At 44.4% G+C, this 19,756-nt stretch overlaps 1 protein-coding gene across 1 annotated transcript in view; it reads left to right on the top strand.

Annotated features, from left to right (window-relative positions):
- The window catches only part of TRPM8 (transient receptor potential cation channel subfamily M member 8), a 60,416-nt gene extending 56,936 nt beyond the window's left edge, over positions 1-3,480 (top strand). Inside the window, exons 22-24 of the mRNA XM_027857464.1 lie at positions 779-878; positions 1,076-1,109; positions 3,430-3,480. Coding sequence (XP_027713265.1) covers positions 779-878; positions 1,076-1,109; positions 3,430-3,480 — 185 coding nt within the window. The remainder of the gene's footprint in view (positions 1-778; positions 879-1,075; positions 1,110-3,429) is intronic.
- The last annotated feature ends 16,276 nt before the right edge of the window (positions 3,481-19,756 follow it).

The raw sequence follows: 19,756 nt of genomic DNA, 5'->3' as shown, positions 1-19,756 counted from the left end.
TTCTTTAACATTTGTAAAAATTTTAAAATTTTCCAGACATTAAATGTTAATTCCAACATTGCTAGCTACCATGTAAATTCAATTGCTTTTCTTCATGAAGAAAACGCTTGTGATGATTGAGACGAACTTGTAGAATCCCCCTTCATCATCGTGCCTTGGAGCACAAAGACAGTCATTCATTTAGCTTAATGTTTTTTAGCAGTTAAGTTTAGAGAAGTAAAAATCTCTAATTTGGACTGAGTACTAAAGGCAGGGTCTGAGAATAGTGGTCAAAGCCAAAGAAGCAATATGGAAAGAAGATGAACAAAACAGGATCAAAAGGGCTTGCTCCAATCCTCATTGCCATTGACTGTGGGACAGTGGGTGAGTCACTTAACTTTCCTGGGCCTCAGTTTCTTCTGTGAATGCAGGGCATAGATTGGATGACCTTAAGGGCCTCCCAGCTTTAAAGTCTCCAATTCTGTCTTGGAGCCCCATATTCTGCAGTCTACATGGACCAAGGTTGGGAAACTAGGCAGATTCTGTCAGCAGAAGAGTAACAGAAAATGAGCCAGTGGCCACTGATTGGGAGGCTGCCAGCAGACACCAGGCAAATGAACGTCATCCAACAAGCACGTATTAAGCACCAACTACAGACGAGACACTGAAGCACGGTCCTTCCCCTCAAGGAAGTAACCTGGGGGAGGGGGAGGACGAAACGTTTACCCAAATAGATATATTCGGGATCATTTGCAGAGGGAGAGAGGACTTAAGGTTCTTTTTTGCCTTTTTATTCAAGGTGTAACAAATGAGGACAATGAAACGCTGTCATGGGAAGCTGTAATGAAAGAAAACTACCTTGTCAAGAGCAACGCCAAAGCCAATGACAATTCCGAAGAGTACGTCTGCTTGCCTCTTGCCATTTTTCAGGTCTTCCATTTACTCTTAAGGCCAAGGAGAGTGCCCAGCTTCCTTTAACCCAATCTGCCTAGTCATTTGGTAGCTGATCATTTCTTTAAAGGGCATGCAAGCACATGCCTGGCGGAGAGGTTATAGAATGGACTTTAACAACTCCTACCTTCTCTCCTCTTTGCAGAATGAGACACCGATTTAGACAGCTGGATACCAAGGTACTGTGCTCTTTATGGGGGAGATTGGGGGTGGGGCAGGCATTGGGCTCCATTGTCCTGATTACATCTAGCCAGGCTGCAGTGACCTCACCAGGAACCAAAAACGTGCCACTTTATATTTGCAGTGGGAAAGGACCTCAGAGCTCATCTAACTCACCCACTTCATTTTACAGAGGAGAAAACTGAGGCCCAGAGAAGTGAAGTGAATTGCCCAAGGTCACAAAGGCTATTACCTTTGGCAGAACCAGGACTTGGACCCAGGTCCTCTGATGCCCAATCCCAGGTTCTCTACTGTACCCCTCTGCAAATCCTACAGTCTAGCCCTAGCTTTAAATGTTTCTTCTTTAAGAACTTGGTGCCACATTGGATCACAAATTTAGAGCTGGAAGAAATCTTAGAGATTCTCTAGCTCAATCCTTCAATTTTACAGGCGATGAAAGTGAGGGCTGAAGAGGGCCAGCCTTTCAGCTGCAGACCTAGGTCCTCTGACTCCAAGCCCAGCATTTTTCCTCCCACATTGGCCTGCCTTCTCAGCCTCTTGGGAAGCAAGGTCCCAGGGTGTTACTGGCACTATTGCAGCCTTTGTATGGGCCATAATTGCCTAATCAGCTCTCCAAAGTCATGGCCCAGCTACCCTGCCCTCCTACCCTCACCCTCCCAGGATGTCTCCCTCAGCAGCAACCAACCAGAAAAGCAAGACCTCTCCTGCTCCTGCTGTCTTAGGGGTCCCAGGCCCTTGGCTGGCCAGTGGATCACTCCTGCTCCAATCTTTATCTCCTGGACCTTAGAGGTATAGCTAGTGTCTAATGAAGCCAGAGCAAAGTAAACATATAAAACTTGTTGCCCCCAGGGGATGGTCAAACTGATAACATGAATGGGTGCAAGGAGAGTTGCAATCCGTTTCTGAATAATAGAGCCATAATGGCTTGCTTAGAAGTTTGTGTATCTTGACATGGAACAGCCCTCAGAGGCCATGTGGTCCTCTTACTACAAGGTCAGAGCTGAAGGATATTTGGGGTTAGATCCCTGGATTTCGAAGATGAAAAAATGTAATGAGCTCCTTGGTACCACTGTCAGAGATATAGCACTGATCAGTATGGACCATTATTCTGACCCATTGTAACATTTCTTAGGCTTTGTTGTAATTTAGAAATAGATGAAGTCTTTCTGGCCATGTTTACATGGAGCTCACTATCCAGTACCCACTACCCATGCATCTGTAAAGTGTTGTCAGATGATCAGTCAACAAGCATTTATTAAGGAATTACTGTGTGCAAAGCAGTGACCTAAGTGCTGAGAATACAAAGAAAGGGAGAATGAATGCTCTCCTTACCCGTGAGGAGCACACAGAGAAGCCAACATGGCAATGGTGATCTGCATACAGAGGAGGTGGAGGGCAATCTCAGAAGGAATAGGACTTGGCCTCTTCAGCCAATTAAAGTCCCCAGTGACGTCGGGGTCCTCTTTAGAAAAAGCCTCATTGGCTTGTCACATAGCGAGAGCAAAGGATGCTTGGTGAGCGGCCTGAAGATTCCACTGCTATCTCTGGCCTGTCAGTAAAAATCAAAGAGAGCCCCCTCACACCTGGGCTGGCCCCCACCAAGGGGAACGTCTGGGAGGACGTGAGCAAAAACTGCACAGGATAAGCGGGTGGAGAATAATTAGGGTCAGCATCATTGGAGAAAATAACCCAGTCATGAAGATCACATAGCCACATTTGACAAAAAGGGGGATGGAGAAAGCGTCATGTACATTATTTGACCAAAAGTGTTTCTTTGAATAAGTGATAGAGCCAGTGAGAAGCCAGCTGGTAGATATTCCACTGAATCCATGCCATTTTATTAGTTATCCAAAATCAGATTTATGAATCCAAATGAGCTGCACGTTTCCTACCTGATAATTAGGTGAAGTGTGCATCATTGAGCTTCACTTGTTTTCATGTGTACAGTGTTTCACAATCAAGTTTGGTCTCCTATTTGTACAGTTGGGGAGCAGGGCACCACATGTGCACTGACTGGCCTGGTTGTTTGCAAGGAGGATCAGTTCTAACAGTTCATTGCACATGATTGGACCAAACCCATTATCTCATGAGGGTGGGTCTAGGGTAGCATGGTGTTCATTTGCTAATAGCTTATCTATTTGCTTTCAGGAAATATGTGATGGAGTATGGAATGAATGAGGATAGCATGTGATGTGTTCACTGTCCTCAACACTTGGTTTCTGTATCCAGTCCATAGATAAGTCACTGTGCAATAATTAGGAATGTGTTTGGCTAATTTAGAACTAATACCAGTCCTGGTTTTTTTTTTCTTTTTCAAAGCTGAACGATCTCAAAGGCCTTCTGAAAGAGATTGCTAATAAAATAAAATAAAATAGCACAAAATTCGATCAGAAACCGCCAACCACAGCTAGGTAAGTGTGTTTCCCAGGCTTCTTTAATCTGGAGTCACACTAGCATGTCTTCAACCTGCTTTAAGACAAATACATTCTTCAGTTGTGGTGCTAGGTAATGCATGATTAAGCTGTTGCTGGCGATGGGTGCATTTCCAAGAAGCCTTTCAAATTTTTAAAGTCACCAATTTAAAATTCACAAATTAAAATGGAAGATGAAAGTCCTGACTTCCTGACTGTACTCGATAATCCAGTCATTTCTCCAGTTTCTGGTGTGCTGGAGCTGTCCAAGTGCTGAAAAAAGTTAGGGTGGGAAAATTGGAAAAAAAGCAAAGGCTTAGGAGATGACCTGTTGCTGGGCATTGACAAAGAATTAGGTCAGTGATGGAAAAAAAAATAACAGCTTTATTTGACATGCTTAATTCAAAAGAAAATGCCAGATGCCTTTGCTAGAGATTCCCAAGTCTGGGAGGACAGAGTGGTGAGTGAGGGCCAAGAGAAGGCCACTAGTACAGCACACACCCCCAGTCAGGGTGCAGACAGTGCCCATCCAGCTAGCTGTCACCAAGTCAAGATGCACTGCAAATGCCTTCCTGTCCCAGCTCCTGCTTTTTGCCTAGAGGGATCGTCTTCTCCCATTAGAATGTAATCCAGGGCAAGGGCTCACTTGTTTGTATCTGTATGGTCGGTGCTTAGCCTGATGCCTAGTAATAAAAGCTGCTTTATTCATTCCTTCAGCAATTAGCAAAATCATACTGAAGCCTTTCCTGTGACTAGCAGTCTTAGAAAAATACAGGAAAAGGAGAGGGAAAGAATGAGAGAAGTGTTTCATCATAGAAATTTGAAGTTGCTTTTTAGCTACACATTAAACACATTGAAGAGAAATCTGGGTTTGGCTCCTGTTTCTCAATGGCTGGCTGTTTGTTCCTTGGTGCATTACTTAGCCTCAGTTTCCTCATCTGTAAAATGAAGATCATAAAACATGTACTACTGACAACATAGGATTGTTGTGAGGAAAGCAGTGTTTGCACTTTAAATTATTGTGAGCTGCTACTATTGCTGTACTCTGAACTCATCCTACAGCATCATCCTTGGTCAGGGCCTCTTGTGGAATGGCTTAGAAGTGACCAACTTTTGGTTAAAAGTGTGATAGTGAAAAGTGACCAGATTTCAAAGTGGGCAGTTAGGGGGACAGAGCACCAGGCCTGGAGTCAGGACTACTCATCTTCATGAGTTCAAATCCAACCTCAGACACTTCCTAGCTGTGTGACCCTGGGCAAGTCACTTCATCCTGTTTACCTCAGTTTCCTCATCTGGAAAATGAGCTGGAGAGCAAACCACTCCAGCATCTCTACCAAGAAAACCCCAAATGGGGTCATAAAGAGTCAGACGCAACTGAAAAGATTCAACAACAACAACATTCTCTTATAAGGCCCTTCTAATCCTATCCAAAGGACTCATCATCACAGCATTCCAAGCTTCAAAGAGAAAACTGAGCCACACAGTATCCTCAAAAGAGAATCAAAAAACACTCCAAAATCTATTTAGAAAGAGCTTATGCTTCCTTTAGCTCTTTAAGAGTGAGATGGAAGTAGAATTCAATTTTTTCATAATCAATTGTGCCTTCAGTTTTTAAACAGTTGCATTCTCTATATCTTACCTTTTTTCTTTTCAGTCCAGACCTATGATTTCATTGCTGTAGAGGTGAGACATCAAACACGGCCACAACACTTCCAAATGCAGCCCCGACCAGATTAGAGTTCCTATCTGATTTTAATGTGTTGATGTTTTCATCTGAAAAATCTATAAACATGTATTTTCTAAGTCAACCTGCGGTCCTCCCCCTGGGGATTATTGTGCATGCCTTTGTGGTCCCTGTTTCTCTTTGAGTTTGACATGATTGGTATGAGAAAACTACCGGTATGGAAACTCTCTCTCCCAATTCAGATCAGTGCCTGTTCTGCAATGTAGTCTTCCTTGCCTGGGGCACTGAGAGGTCAAAGGGCCTTGCCCCGGGTCACATGATCACAATGAGTCAGCTGGAGTCCTGGTCTTCTGGCAACCGGGCTGGCTCTTGAACTCCTGTGACATGCCACCATTTGCTTAACAAGGAACTAATCGCATTTCTCCTTCAAGGAAATACCCTCCATAAGAGGCCATAAGGCTTCCTGTCCAAATGGCATGGATATATTTTCAACACCCTTGAATTATGGCAGATTCCAAAGACGGCACCAATTGTGCATATATGAAAGTCCCCATAGGGCTCACCATGCTCTTGTCTCTTAAGGTTTCCAGCACTGTGGAGAGCTCCCCCCCTTAGGAAGGAGCCTGCCCGACCATTGGTCTCTCTTGAATAAGATGTAGGTGGTTAGATAACTTAGACCGTCTGCTCTTTCCTTCTTCAGCCAATGACTTCTCTTCTGTGATATCCCCTGGGTTGGTTTTATGCTCTGTTTCTCTGCAGAGACACTGACACAGAGATGGTTCTGTAAGTACAGAAGCAGCCAAGATGATCCTCGATGAGCCCCAAGCTTAGTCCTGGCTGATGGATCTCCTGACTGCAGGGGCGATTTGTTTCAAAAGGCAGATGATGCCTCATCTAACTCCTCTGGCCATGCCTTTCCTCCAGAAAGGCAGAGTGAAGAGGGGATTGCCTGTCCCTGAAAGGATCATAGATTTAGAGCTAAAAGAGACTTGCGAGGCCCTGGAGTCCAACCCCTTCATTTTACGGGGGAAGAAACTGAGGCACAGAGAGGTTAAGAGACTTGCCCAGGATCATATACTTAATAAATGTCTGAGGTGGGATTTGAACCTAGGTCCTCCTAGGACTCCAAGTCCAAGACCCTATCCACCATGCCAGGCTGCCTCTCAGTATGGGAACATCTATGGTAAGAGAGGGAAAAACCACTTACTGCAAGCCTTTAATTCAATTCAATCCATCAAGCATTCATTAAGGGCCTACTATGTGTCAGACAGAGAAGAAGCAGAAGCTCAGGAGAGAGGGAGCCAATCTTGGAGCCAAGAAGCCCCAAAGTTCTAGCTCCACATTGGCCACCAACTGGCTGCGTGACCCTGAACAAGTCACTCCACACCTCAGTGACCCAGGCAAGCTCTGAGCTTGCTCTATCAATAGAATCACAGATTGGGGCAGGGAAAAAAGGCAGCAGACAAGTCATTAAATGCTGCAGATTCAAAGTTCAAACCAAACAAAGTGGTTGTTGATTGTTTTGCTTTTCTCCAAAGATAACACAAAGCTCATTGGGAGTGGAGTCTGTTTTGTGTTGTTTTGTTTGTTTACGTGCTTTGCCTCTAATGCCTTGTTCAGAATAATTAGGTTGCCTGCCTCAGGAGCCTAGGCTGAGAAAGCTGAGGGATAGCTCCTTTCCTCTGACATCCGTGCTGACTTTGATGCAGATAAGAATAAGAGCTGGGGTGGGGGCGGGGAGGTGTATAATGGCATGATGGGAACTGCTCTTTCTTGCCTCCCTCGTGGGCAGTTGAGCATCCTCGTGTGACTAACCCTGATTCCTGTCAGAGGGTTCAGAGCTGGAAGGAAGCTCAGAGGTCCTCCAGCCTTCACTTTTTTTTAGCTGCTCGAATCCCTGTCACAGTCCCATTATGACAACCCTTTTCCTACAATGAAAAAACTCCCCACACTGCGACTCATTTGTTCTGACTTATCCTCAAGATCATGCTTTTCGGGCAGTGAAAGTCTGCGGTCATGGGCTCTGATGTGAACATTTTTCTCCCTTTCCTCTCAGCATAAACCCTTCTCCTCATGGCTGGACAGCAGAGACCAAACTCAGTCCACAGTGAGCCCTTTCCAGGGAGTTTAATGTCTTTGAATGGAGGGAGGGAGGGGCAGTGTGGCGAGTTAGTCTTCAGCGATAAGGATAACGGCCTTAGAGGAAGGCCACTGTGTTAAACAGGGGCTGAGTGGGCTAATCAGAAAGCATCTGCTGAGATCCAAGTCAATGGTCAGGAGTCCTCAAGGGGAAAAAAAAATAAATTTAATCATGAAAATAAATGGAGGTAGGAAATCGGTTCTAAAAATTACTTTTCTCTGTTTTCACAGGGACCAACTCCTAACAGAGACATCCTGGGACCCCCATGAACAGTGAAAAGATGCCAAGAACTTGAATCAACAGAAAGACCTAAAATGGCCCTGACTGCTGAGTGACTCTTCGTTCAGCTCCTGAGTGTGAGAAAGGGTTTGAAGTGTCCCTGGCCCAAGATGTCTCAAACACAGGCCACATGTTCATCCATGAAGATGGACATCAGGGAGAACATTGTGTGTTTCTTGTTCCTCTTGACTCAACCTAGTCTCTTAGTCTGGTTCTGAGCAAGTACTTTATTACATTTTCTTCTTTCCTGTTAATATTTCCTATTATTCAATCACTTGTAGACTCCTGGATCTCACAGGACAGTTCCTTATCTAAGAGTTAGATCAAGACTTTTTCTGCCATCGGGTTAGTGACGGTGCAATGGGAAGAGTGTTGAATTTGGAGTCAGAGGAGCTGAGTTCAAAGCCCTGATCTACTGCTTCCTATCTGTGTGACCTTGGATAAGTCACTTAACCACTGTGGGCCTCCATTTCCTCCTTCCAATGTACCATGAGTGGTTTGACCAAGATGGCCTCTGACCCTTCCCAGATCTACATCTTGAGCTGTTTGACCCTCCTGCTAGTGTGTTCCTGATTGGCTCTCCCACTACATTCTCCTGCTTTACTCCTGAGCCATCAGTTTTTCATCAGTGGTCCCAAGCCGGCACCCAGAAGAGTCACATTGCTCAGTCCTAGAGTCACTCTTCTCATTTCATGGATCTCCCCCCCTCCACTATCAAGGGTGACCAACAAGCTACACCTTCCACAGTAAGATCCACAAGAAATTCTCTACTGAAGGGAGAGGAGATGCTAGGACAGGGCTCAGAAGAGCACTGATTATCGTCAAAAATGTGTACTCTATCAAGGGAGGATTAGAAGATTGTTCTAATTTGCTGAATGGAAAAGTCTGTGATGCCAGAAGATGAATACAAGGAGCAGGAACACTCTGGGCAGCCATTCTCTTCCTCTGGTGGTTTCCCATTGGCCTCTCCTCCCAGGAGCTGAAGGATGAAGATGGGGCTCACAGAGCAATGAGAAATGCTGAAATAAAACCCTCAACTCTTAGATTAGAAGGGAATAAATGCAGTCACCCAGTTACTGTGAGGTCCAGGGAATCAGCTGAGAAGTTCATGCAGAGTTTCTCTGTGAGCCATTGTATTTTTCTGCTATCTTCAGAGCTCCCCAAGAAGGAAGGATGGCTTTGCCTGAGAAAAATGTGTGGAAAGTTTATGGGGAAATCATGACCTGTGCAGATATAATTACAGAGCTCAAACTGGACAGTGGAACCATTTTGTTTTTAACCCCAAAGAAGCCTGAAAATGAATCTGATTTGAGGACAATCTACTTCACAACCTTAGGTGCTGAAAGTGAATTGGAAGCGAAACTTGGCTGAAAGAAACAAACAGCAAGAGTCAATTACCAGACCTTTCTAAGTTTTCTAAGTTAGCTTGGTGGCCTTTCCACCAAAACTGTCATGGTTCACCTTTCCTCAGAGCATTGAGGACACCCCCAGAGTAATACTCTAGCACCTTTAGCTCCTGAGTCACCCATCTGCAAGGCACTAGGCTGGACAGTTGTATAGTAGAGCCCAGAGAAAAGAGTTCTAATCCCAAGGACTGGCTCATCTAGCTCTGTTTTTTAAAAGTAATCACGAAATCAGAGGAGGGAGTCAACAGTCTTTAAACTTGATACTAGAATGTAAGCCCCTTGGGGGCAAGGACTGTATCTTTGTATCAAAGGGCAGCATGGTGTTGTGGATAAAGTAAGCTTAGAGTCAGGAAGACCTGGCTTCACATTCCACCTCTGCCACTCACTAGCTGGTGTGACCCTAAGCAAGCCACTTAACATCACCTGCCTCAGTCTCTCCGTCTGTAACATGAGGAGGGCTGGGCTCGGTGCTCTCTAAGGATCTTTCCAGGCCTAAATCTCAGATCCTATGCACCTACCAGAGTGCCTGGCACATAGTAGGCACTTAATAAAGATTGGCAAGTTGGATTGGATTGAACATATTCACTGATGTTCTCGCTGACTCTCCTTTGCAAATTTCCATTTTAGACGGAGAAGTAGGGCAGAGTCACCAACCAGCCAGGCAACGGCCCAAGACCAGGAGCACAAAAGCACATCCCTGTTTGGATGGGACACCTTCTCCCCTATCAAAGGTGGCCCTGATTTAGGGGACGTTAGACAGACACATGTCGGCAAACCTCAGGATTCACTCATGGCAGAAGGATTCACTCTTCGAAGGGTGGTGGGAACAGTTTCTACATGCCCTAGCTTATTTGTAGGAAAGTGCAGCTTTTTACAATGTCACTCATAAAATGGCTCAACAAGCATTGTAAAGTAGCTGGAACCTAAGGTGCTACTGCCATCCCTACATATGGTACTAAATATACTCACGTCCACCTCACTCCAATGCCTGGCAATAGCCACATAATCTAATTAAGTATAGAGTTCGGCTTGGCTTTAAAGTTTATCTATGAATTAAATGTTATACGAATTGTCACGTGTGGCCTCCTGGTTTCTTTTGAGTGGAGAACTTGGAATTTCTAACTCAGTGGGCCCCAGCAAGTGCTCTCTGTGCTGCTCTAGTTACCAAGGGCGCCTAACAGTCTGCTTGGCCTCTTTTCCCTCTGGGACCTTAGGGAAGTCTCTTCACTTCGACTCTTGGCTACCATTTCTCGCTCCGTAAAAGGAAGAGCAGGCAACCTCAGTCTCAGCTAAGTCCCCCCTTCTGACCCCGTTCACGCCTCCCCCTCTGATCATCTCCATCTCGTCTGGTTTGTACATGGCTCTTTGTGAGCTGCCTCTTCCATCAGACTGTGAGCTTCTCGGGGCCAGGGATTCAGGTTTTGCCCAGGATCTAGCACAAAGTCAGCTCTGAACAAATACTTGTTGGCCTTGCAAGCCTTAAAGCACTATGTAAATGCTGACTGGTGCATTCTTTAAATCCAACTATTCTACCGTGCATTTGTTTTGGGAAAAATCAAAGTGCACAGGTTACCAAAACTGCCCATTGACAGGTGCCCCGGAGCAGAAGTGATCCAACTTTGCCTGGGGCACATAAGGGGACTGCCTTCACTTCCACTGGTGACCGAGTCACCTGTGTCTCTCTAGCTCCTGTGAGTCAGCAACTAGAAGGTGGGGGGAGGAGGGACCAAAAGGCCCTGGGGAAAGACGTCTCACCCCCTTCTGGACTGGGGAAGAAGGCAGATCATGGTTAAGACCTGGGAGGGCCCTTCGAGGCCATCTGGTCCAATCTCCTAGTTTTAAAGAGGAGGAAACTAAGGCCTAGTGTTAAAGGTTGCCCAAGGTCATATAACCTTCAGGACTTGAAAGCAATGTCACTATAGGGAAGGGAGCAGGGATGAACACCAATGTGGGGGAGGGGACAGAGTCACTGGAAACCATCTCCCCATTCTGGGCACCCCACCAACAGCGACACCCATTCCTGCCTGGACCCCAGTTCCAATGTAGCCGCTTGACTCTGGAGAGGAGACGGAGGCAAGGAGACAGAAGGAGAAAGACTGGCATACAAGTCGACTTTTTCCTCCCTCACCTTTCAGGATCTTTCCCTCCCCTGGCAGGTGGGGAAGGGCTAGATATGGAGGCAGGCAGGTGAAGGAGAGTGTTAATGTCAGCTGGGGTTGGTGGAATTCTTTCTCCCCACTCTAGATCTGGGGCTCTGGTTGGAATATGATCCCATCTATCCCCCAGGAACGGTATAGCAGTAACCTGCCTACTGGGACCCCCTCTGAAATCCCTGCTTTTCTCCAGGGCCACCCCGTCCTTAATGGTCCCAGGAACTAGTGGATTTATTCCTAAATAGTTCTCAATATTTTCTGAGTCCTGGGCCCCTTGACAGTCATCAAGAGGGTGCCTACGGACCCCCTGTTCAGAATCAAGTTTTTACATGCAGAAAAATAAAATACACAGAACTACCAGGAGGCCAATTATACTGAAATAGTTATCAACCTATTGAAACAATAAAGATCCCAGACCCGACCTGATGCCCTGCCTGGATGCATCAGTTATTTATGAATGGTTATTCAGCCCTACCTTTACCTTAGAGAATGAGCTTGTTTGTGCATATCAAAGGTAAGAAGAGATTGCCTCCAATGTGGGGAGCAGACTGCCCCCCAATTTCAAGGAGTTGTTTAATTTCAAGGAGATGTCCTTTGACTGAGTGGCTTAGAACCGAAGCCCCCATTTAGTCAGACTGATTTCAAAGAATGAGGATGTATTGTGGAACCCTCAAGAATACCTAGAAACTCTGCTTTACTCAACCACATTTTTTAAAAAATGCTCAAGTTGCTTTTGGGAGAGGGGAAAAGTGGAATTTAGTGTAGCCCCTATGAAACTGTAACACACACACCACCAATTGTCAAAAAACATATACATATATATATATGGCATAAATAGTAAAAATCATTTATAAACCATATGCAGTAAAAATCAGTTTAGGTAGCACAGATAAAAGACCCAAACCCAAATTAATACTTACTAATCAAATCTGAAATAATGAGTAGGTCAAAGTACAAATCTTATATGAAAACAATATGAAAGACAATAACAGTGATGAAAATATTGCCCAAATTTGTGGGCTGCAGCTAAAGCAGTCCTTAGTGGAATAAAAATACATTAACAAAACAGAAAAAGAGAGAATAAATGAACTTGGTATGCATTTTTTAAATTAGAAACCCAACAAATAAACCCAAAATAAGCACAGAATAAGAAATAGTAAGAGGACAAATAAATACGCTTTTGAAAAAAAATACTGTAGAAATGATGAGTAAAACCAAGTGCTGGTTCTTTGAAAGGGCTAACAACCAAGGTTTATTAAGTGCTGACTACGTGCCAGACATGGGGCTAAGTGTTAAGGATACAAAGAAAGGCAAAAGCACAGTCACTGCCCTCAAGAAACTCAGAATCTGATGGGGAGAGACAAGATGCAAAAACTAGGTACATACAAGATATATATAGTTTAAACAGGAGATGATCTCAGAGGGAAGGCAAAAGTGTATGTGTGTGTGTGTGTGTGTGTATGTATGAGAGACAGAGAGAGACAGAGAGAGAGAGGGAGAGAGACATGGGGGACCAGAAAAGTCTCCCTGCCAAAGGTAGGATTTGAGCTGTCCTGAAGGAAGCCAGACAAGATAGGAGTCAGAGGTGAAGAGAGACAGTCTTCTTGGCATGAAGAACAGTCAGTCAAAAGGCACAGAGAAGTGAGAGGGAGGGTCATGGAAGTCGGGTCACTGGATGGAAGAGAACATGTTGGTGAGTGAGGTCTAAGAAGACTGGAGAGGGAGGAGGGGGCTGGGGTGTAAAGGACTTTAAAAGCCAAACAGAATTTTATATCCATTCCTGGGGGTAATGGGGAGCCACAGGAGATTAATGAGTATACTGGTAATATGGTCAGACCCTTGCTTTAGGAAAATCACTTGGATGGCCGAAGGAAGGATGGACTGGAGTGGGGAGAGCCTTGAGGCTGGTGGACCCTTGCAGCTATTGCCATAGTCCAGGTATGTTGCAACCAGGGTCTGCACCAGGGTTGGGGTGGAGTCAGATGAGAGAAAGGGGTGTGGCTATGGTGGCAAAAGTGAAAAAGCAAAGAGCCGAGGATGTCACCAAGGTGGGGAGCCTGGGTGATGGGGAGGATAGTGATGTCCTCTACAGTAATAGGGAAGGGAGGAAGGGGAGAATGTTGGGAAAAGATAATAAGCTTTGGATATGATGAGTTTGAGATGTCTACAGCACTTCCAATTCAAGTTGTCCAACAGGCAGCTGAAAATGTAGAGCTGTAGCTCAGAAGAGAGACTAAGCCTGGGTGAATAAATGTGAGAATCATCTGAGAGATGAGAACCGAGGAGCTCACCAAGGGAGACGGTCTGGAGAGAAAAGAGAGGGCCAAGAATAGACTCTTGGGGGACAAAAACAGTTGATGGGCATGACCTGGAGGAAAATCCAGCAGAGAAGACAGAGAAGTGAGCAGACAGATAGGAGGAGAACCAGGAGAAAGTAATGTCAGGAGAAAACAAAACCAGAGGGGTGGGAAGATCCAGAAGAAGAGAGTGACAGCAGTGAAACCAATAAGGATCAGGGCTGGGAAACAATTGTGACAAATAAGAGATCCCTGGTGACTTTGGAGAAAGACTTTGAAGGAAAGTTTCAGGTGAGTGATGAGTCAGAAGGCAGAGATGGAGAAGACGTGCAGGCACAGCTGGAGATGGACTTCTCGAGGAGCTTAGCCACAGAAAGGAGGTGAGAGGTAGGGTGGTAACTAGCTGTGGGATCAGGCGAAGAGTTTTTCAGGAGGGAAGCAGCCAGTAGATGGGGGGATGGAGAAAGTGGAAATGATGGAGGGGGCTGGAGGAGAGAGGAGGGAATGAAATCACTTGGGTTAGGTTTGTGTTGGCACAGAGAAGAGTCACTTCTTCAGGTGAAACAAGGTTAAAAGAGGGGATACTTCAGGAAAGCATGTGAGTAATTCTAAGTGAGGAACGGGTGGGAAGAGGGAGCTCATGGCAAATGGCCCTATTTTTTTTCAGTGAAGTGGGACGCAAGGTGGCAGCTAGGGGGCACCATAGTGCCTAGAACACTAGACCTGGAGGTAGGACGCCTCGTCTTCCCAAGTTCAAATCTAGCTGCACTGTTAGAAAATCGAAGAAAGATGAACATTCTTCTCGGGTTTTGCTTTCAGTGCTCTAAGCTGGAGTGACCAGGAAGCAAGCAGAGCCTCCCGCACTCAGAGGTTAGTAAAGAAAGAAACAGACTTGATTCCAACACAGCCCTCAGTTTATCTGGGCAAATTACGTGGTTGAGAATTTGATTTGGCCTCTTTCTGTGACCCTGGATGGTGAGAGATGTTCTGTTTCTTTGGCAAGCTTAGCTGAAATGTCTGTATGATGAGTGACCACTCGGTCCCATATCTCCCTTCAGTCTTTCTACAACCGCTGCTCAGACCAGACTTACCAGATCAATGCCCCCACAGAAGACACCTCCAGGGAAGACAGCAGCCAATCCAAGACCACCTGCTGATTATATAACTTTTGCTCTTCTACAGAGTTGCTATGAGAACTGCTGGAAACCTTGGACAATTTCCATCAGCTCAGGCTTTGAACTCAGTCTCCTTCTGGTATCCCTTAAAGAAGACTCCAGCAACTCCTGGTAGTGAGCTGCTTCTAGAACCAGAGAGTCATTAGTCAGCCTCCAAAGATTCCAGACCTAATACAATTATGCTATAAGAAGTAAAGGAGATGACTTTAGAAAAACATAGGAAAGCTTATATGAGCTGATGCAAAGTGAAATGAGCAGAACCAAGAGAATATTGTACATAATAACAGCAACATTGTAATTGATGTGTGGGGGATCTGGACCCCTAAAAGGAAAAGCCCCTGAATTTTCCCACAAATTTCAGGAACCCAGCCCCTGACCTCAGATCCCTGGCAGTCGCCTGAGGCACCTGGCCCATCCCAGTCAATAATCCTTTTAACGCCCTTTCATTGTGGCCCTCATCATCTGCACCTGAAACACCCCTGGTTACTTGCCATTCCTTAATTCCATCCAGATCTTCCCATGGTCCTTCTGTATAAAAGTACCGATTTTATCCTCATCAAATGCGCAGATTCTTAGAATCCCACCCACTTCTATTGGCAACACAATAAACCTTGTCTCTGACTGGAAGAAGACTTGAATGATCAAATTCTTTTGAGGCAGACCTCCACCCTGTACCCTTGCGTTTCAGGGTTCCTAGCCCTCCTAGACCATATCATAATGATGATCAATTGTGAAAGACCTAACTGCTCTGATCAATGCAGTGATCTACCACAATTCCAAAGGACTCATGATGGAAAATGTTTTCTACCTCCGCAGAGAGAAATTAGGAACTACTGAGGGCTGAATAAAGCAGATAGGTTTTTCACTTTATTTTTCTGGCTTTTTTTGCAACACAGCTAATGTAGAAATATGTTTTGTGTGACTTCATAGGTATAGTGGTATCATATTTCTTCGCATGTATGATGTTATCATATTTCTTGCCTTCTCTGTGGATGGGGAAGGAGAAAGATTATTTGAAACTGAAACTTTTTTAATTATGAAAAAAGAAAATTCCAGACAGAGCTAGAAGGCCATCGAGTCCAACCCTTTCATTTTACAGATGAGGAAACTGAGGCCCAGGGAAAGCACGTGACCTGCCCAAGGTGACATAGGTTGCCTCGGTTACATGCCAGATTCAGGTTTCAAACCCAAATCCTCCAGTTCCAAATCTGGTGGTCTTTCTACTCATTCTGAGCTCCAAACATCCTCCATAAGGTCTTGAGAGAATCACTAGCTCCCTTAAGTAGCAGAGAGGAGGCCAGTCTTTGACTAGGAATCTCCTCTCTGGGGTAATCTGAGACCTCTATGATTCAGCAAAACGGGCTTAATTGTTCCCTGTATTTAACATTGCATTTCCCATTTGTGTACCTTTAACCTAGGCTGTCCCCCTGCCTGAAAGGTGTTCCTGAATCACCTCGGGCCCCTTTAATACTGGGCTTCATTCAAAGCCAGCTCATGTACCACCTCCTATAAAAATTCCTGAAGTCCCTGCTTGCTGATGCCGTCCTTTTTTTCTCTTTTTTTATGTAGTGATGCAGTGGGAAGAATTCCAAACTTAGAATCACAAGATTTGAATTTAAATCACTTACTATTTTATGACCTTAGGTAAGTCATTCACTTCCTTAGGCCTAAGTTTCCTCATCTGTAAAATCAGAAGGTTGGACTATAAGCTCTCTGAGGGCCCCTCCAACTCAAGTTTTATGATACTATGTTTACTTCTCTGTGTATATGTTGTTCCTAACAGGTTTTAACATGTTAGGGGGACTTGGACTCTGGTTTGGACTCTCCATCTATTGTACTGATACATAACCTTCTTCGAGTCACACAAGTGGAGGGCAGCCTCTAAGGGTACTATGCCAAACCCCTGTTGCACTGGTAAACTAGTCCCCAGAGAGCAGCTGGGGAAACCTTGGGTTTAACGGTGGTTTACCTAGTACTATGGCTCACAAGTACCCACTGGCATGTGTCCTCCTTGGTTATCGGTCGGTATTAATTAGCCAGCCAGACTTAATTAGCTTCTAGGACTATTTACTCGGTTGGTATCGTAAAAATAGCCAGTACAAAGCATCCCACAAAAATCTGGACACACTCCCCCACAGGTACAAACAGTCCCAGGGAAGGTGGCCTCCAAGTAGGTGTGCTTAGAGATCCCAGGTGGCCAATTCACAGCTCAGGATTGGGTGAAACTCCTTTCCTCCCTCGGAGGTTCCCTCATGAAGTTCAGCATCGTGTAGCTTCTGCTGGTTCTTTGGAGAGTTCTGAAGCTGCCGTTTCTCAAGGAAACTTCTGTGTTTGGAGTTACTGATAGAGCGCCTCCTATCGGCTATTTCAGGGACACTGCTATGATACCCAAAATCTCCTGACCCTTCAAAATTCACAAGATTATCCTCCGGCCAAGGGTGAGAGGAGACAGGCTGTGTCCTGCCCTGCCCCACCTCCTGCCAAGTGACTCCCTCTTGGAGGCTTAGCTGGACTTCTCTCTCTTTTCCAGGCTGTCCAGGCACTTGAAGGCACAGGTTTCAAATCAGCTTTCTTGTTCTACTTAAGATGCACAGAACATCACCAAATCTCTTCGGACAATCCCAATGTACTTCCTGTTTAACACCATTTCATTGCATTCAATGACTTTCATTTGATAATCAAAAGTGAATGTTACAAAATTACTAAGAATAAACAAGGTCATAAAGAAGAGACAGAAGATGTTTCCCCTCCACTTCTGTGCAGAGGGGAGGGGTGGGCCTTACAAATGTGGAGCATTGCCTGTATCTTTAGATGTTTTGATACATCTGTCAGTTTTGCTTTTTATTTCATTCTTCAAAAATTATTATTTGTTATATGAGATGACTTTCTGGTAAGGGGAGGGCTACTGGAAGAGATTATGGTGATGTTTAAAAAAAGTATCAATAAAAATTATTTTTAAAAAAGCAATGCTGTGGAAAGTGGGATAATAGGCAGAGTGGGTTCTGAGCTCAGAATCAGGAAGACCTGGGTTCTAGTCTTGCCCACACCACATACTAAGTCACCTTACCTGCCTCCGCTTCAGTGTCTTCATCTTTAAAATGGTAGCAAGAATTCACAGAGATCTTGCAAGGAACAAATGAGACACATGTAATGTGCTTTGCAAACACTGTGGTGCCATGTCAAGTTTAGCATTTCTCTAGAGTGGGCAAAGCACTGGATGGAGTCAGAAGGCCTAGTTTGGTTGTATTATCTCAGCCAAGTTCATTCACCTCTCACAATCTCACCTTTTTTATCTGCAAAATGGAACTAAGACGGATGACTTTTTACACCTCACTGGGTATTTATCAGGAGAGCATTTTATAAACCTCGAGGATCTCTAGGATCATCATCACAGAGCTAGAAGGGGCCTCAGAGTTCGTCTAGCTCAGCTCACTCACAGACAATGAAACAGAAGCCCAGGGAGGGGTTAAATGGTAGGCTCAGGATGCCAGTCTGCATCCCATGATTCTGCATTCTGCTCTCTTTCTCCTGTACCCCACCACTTCTTCTTATGATGACAGCTTGAGCTAACCTGATGATTTACAGAATACTGGGCTTATAGATAAGGGCATAAACCAAGGTAAACTGAACAGATCAGAGGAGAGGGCTGTGTCAGAGGAGAGGAGTGCAGACTTTATGGGCATAAACCTTCTAAAGGAGAAATGCATAAAATCCAAAACACATAGAGATGGTGGCTAATGTGTGACTTCCTGCAGCAAAACAGAAAGAATCCATCTCCTCCCTCTCCCCAGCCTCCCAACATCATCATGGTAAATAAGCCCCAAATAAGCAAGAAGAGCAAATGCAAATATTTAAGTTTCAAAGTCAACTTGTTTCAAAGAAAATGAAGAGGTCATTTTTATCAGACAATCTGTTGGGTTTCTGAGAATAAGCAGCACTAGGGGATTGCCTGCAATAATCCAAAGTTCACTTAGATACAGAACAGGATTCTGAAAACCCTCCGTGCTCATGGTCAGGACTCTGAGATCAGCTTCAGTGAGACCAGCTGGGGAAAACCAACCAAATGGCACATATTGTGTAGCAATCAAACACTTTGAAAAGTGCATAATTCTATACAAAGGCTCTTCATAGGCAAACCAAGGAGGATTTCAAGATGGCTGAGAGAATGGTCATGTTCAAGCCCAACTTCCCTCCATCATGGAAACAGTAACAAATGTGCAATACGAAAGAACAACCAAAAAAAGACAAGATGGTCCATCTTTACAGGAAAAAAATCACCTTCCCAAAACACACACACACACACACACACACACACACACACACATACACACACACATACAAATCTGACACAACAAGTAAGCAAAAATAGATAGGTTCAATTTATGGAATAAAAAAGAAATCTCCAAAAAGAACAACACACCCAGAAGCAAAAAAAAAAAAACCCTTCAGAATGGTTAATAACCTCAATTTTTAAAAATATGGCATATATAAAAATATATATCAATTCGTAAATGATGAGAGAACAGAAAGAATATGAGACCTGATGGCATAGTGGGCATTGCTAATAAATTGACAGATTCTCAGAGTAATGGAATTGCCTGGATAAAGAACAAATACTCAAAAGTGACAAAAACAAATAATAAAGGAAAATCCAAAACAGCAGATCTGGAATATTTTTAAGATTCCCTACTAGTGATATTCAATGGAATTTAGCAAGACAATCCAAACATTGCTCATGTCCTAACAAAACATGAAGAAACTAAAAAAATCCAAATAATGTATTTCAGTAAATCATGTATAAGTGGGAGGGCAGTAAATTAATCATCCCACCCCACTTAAAGTAACCAACAAATTACTCTAGTCCTTTGAGATAAATGAAAAGCCCAAGAGATATAATTTCTGGGTAATTAATAATCAATGTATTAATTAGACTAGCTGATAATCAATAAATTCATGGTCAGTGATCTCTCTCAGTAACCAAAGACCAAATCATGGAGATCACTGAATCTTAAATACCTTTGGAAAAGGAGGTGCCCCGACAGGTGAAAATCAACTCTGATTGATGAACAATTCATGAGGTGGTGGACTTTCAAATGAGGAG

Source organism: Vombatus ursinus, unplaced genomic scaffold (assembly GCF_900497805.2).
Source record: "Vombatus ursinus unplaced genomic scaffold, bare-nosed wombat genome assembly UNPS02012147.1, whole genome shotgun sequence".
NCBI classification, from domain to species: Eukaryota; Metazoa; Chordata; class Mammalia; order Diprotodontia; family Vombatidae; genus Vombatus; species Vombatus ursinus.
The sequence above is the reverse complement of the archived record's forward strand: the minus strand, read 5'-3'. Positions and strand labels throughout refer to the sequence as shown.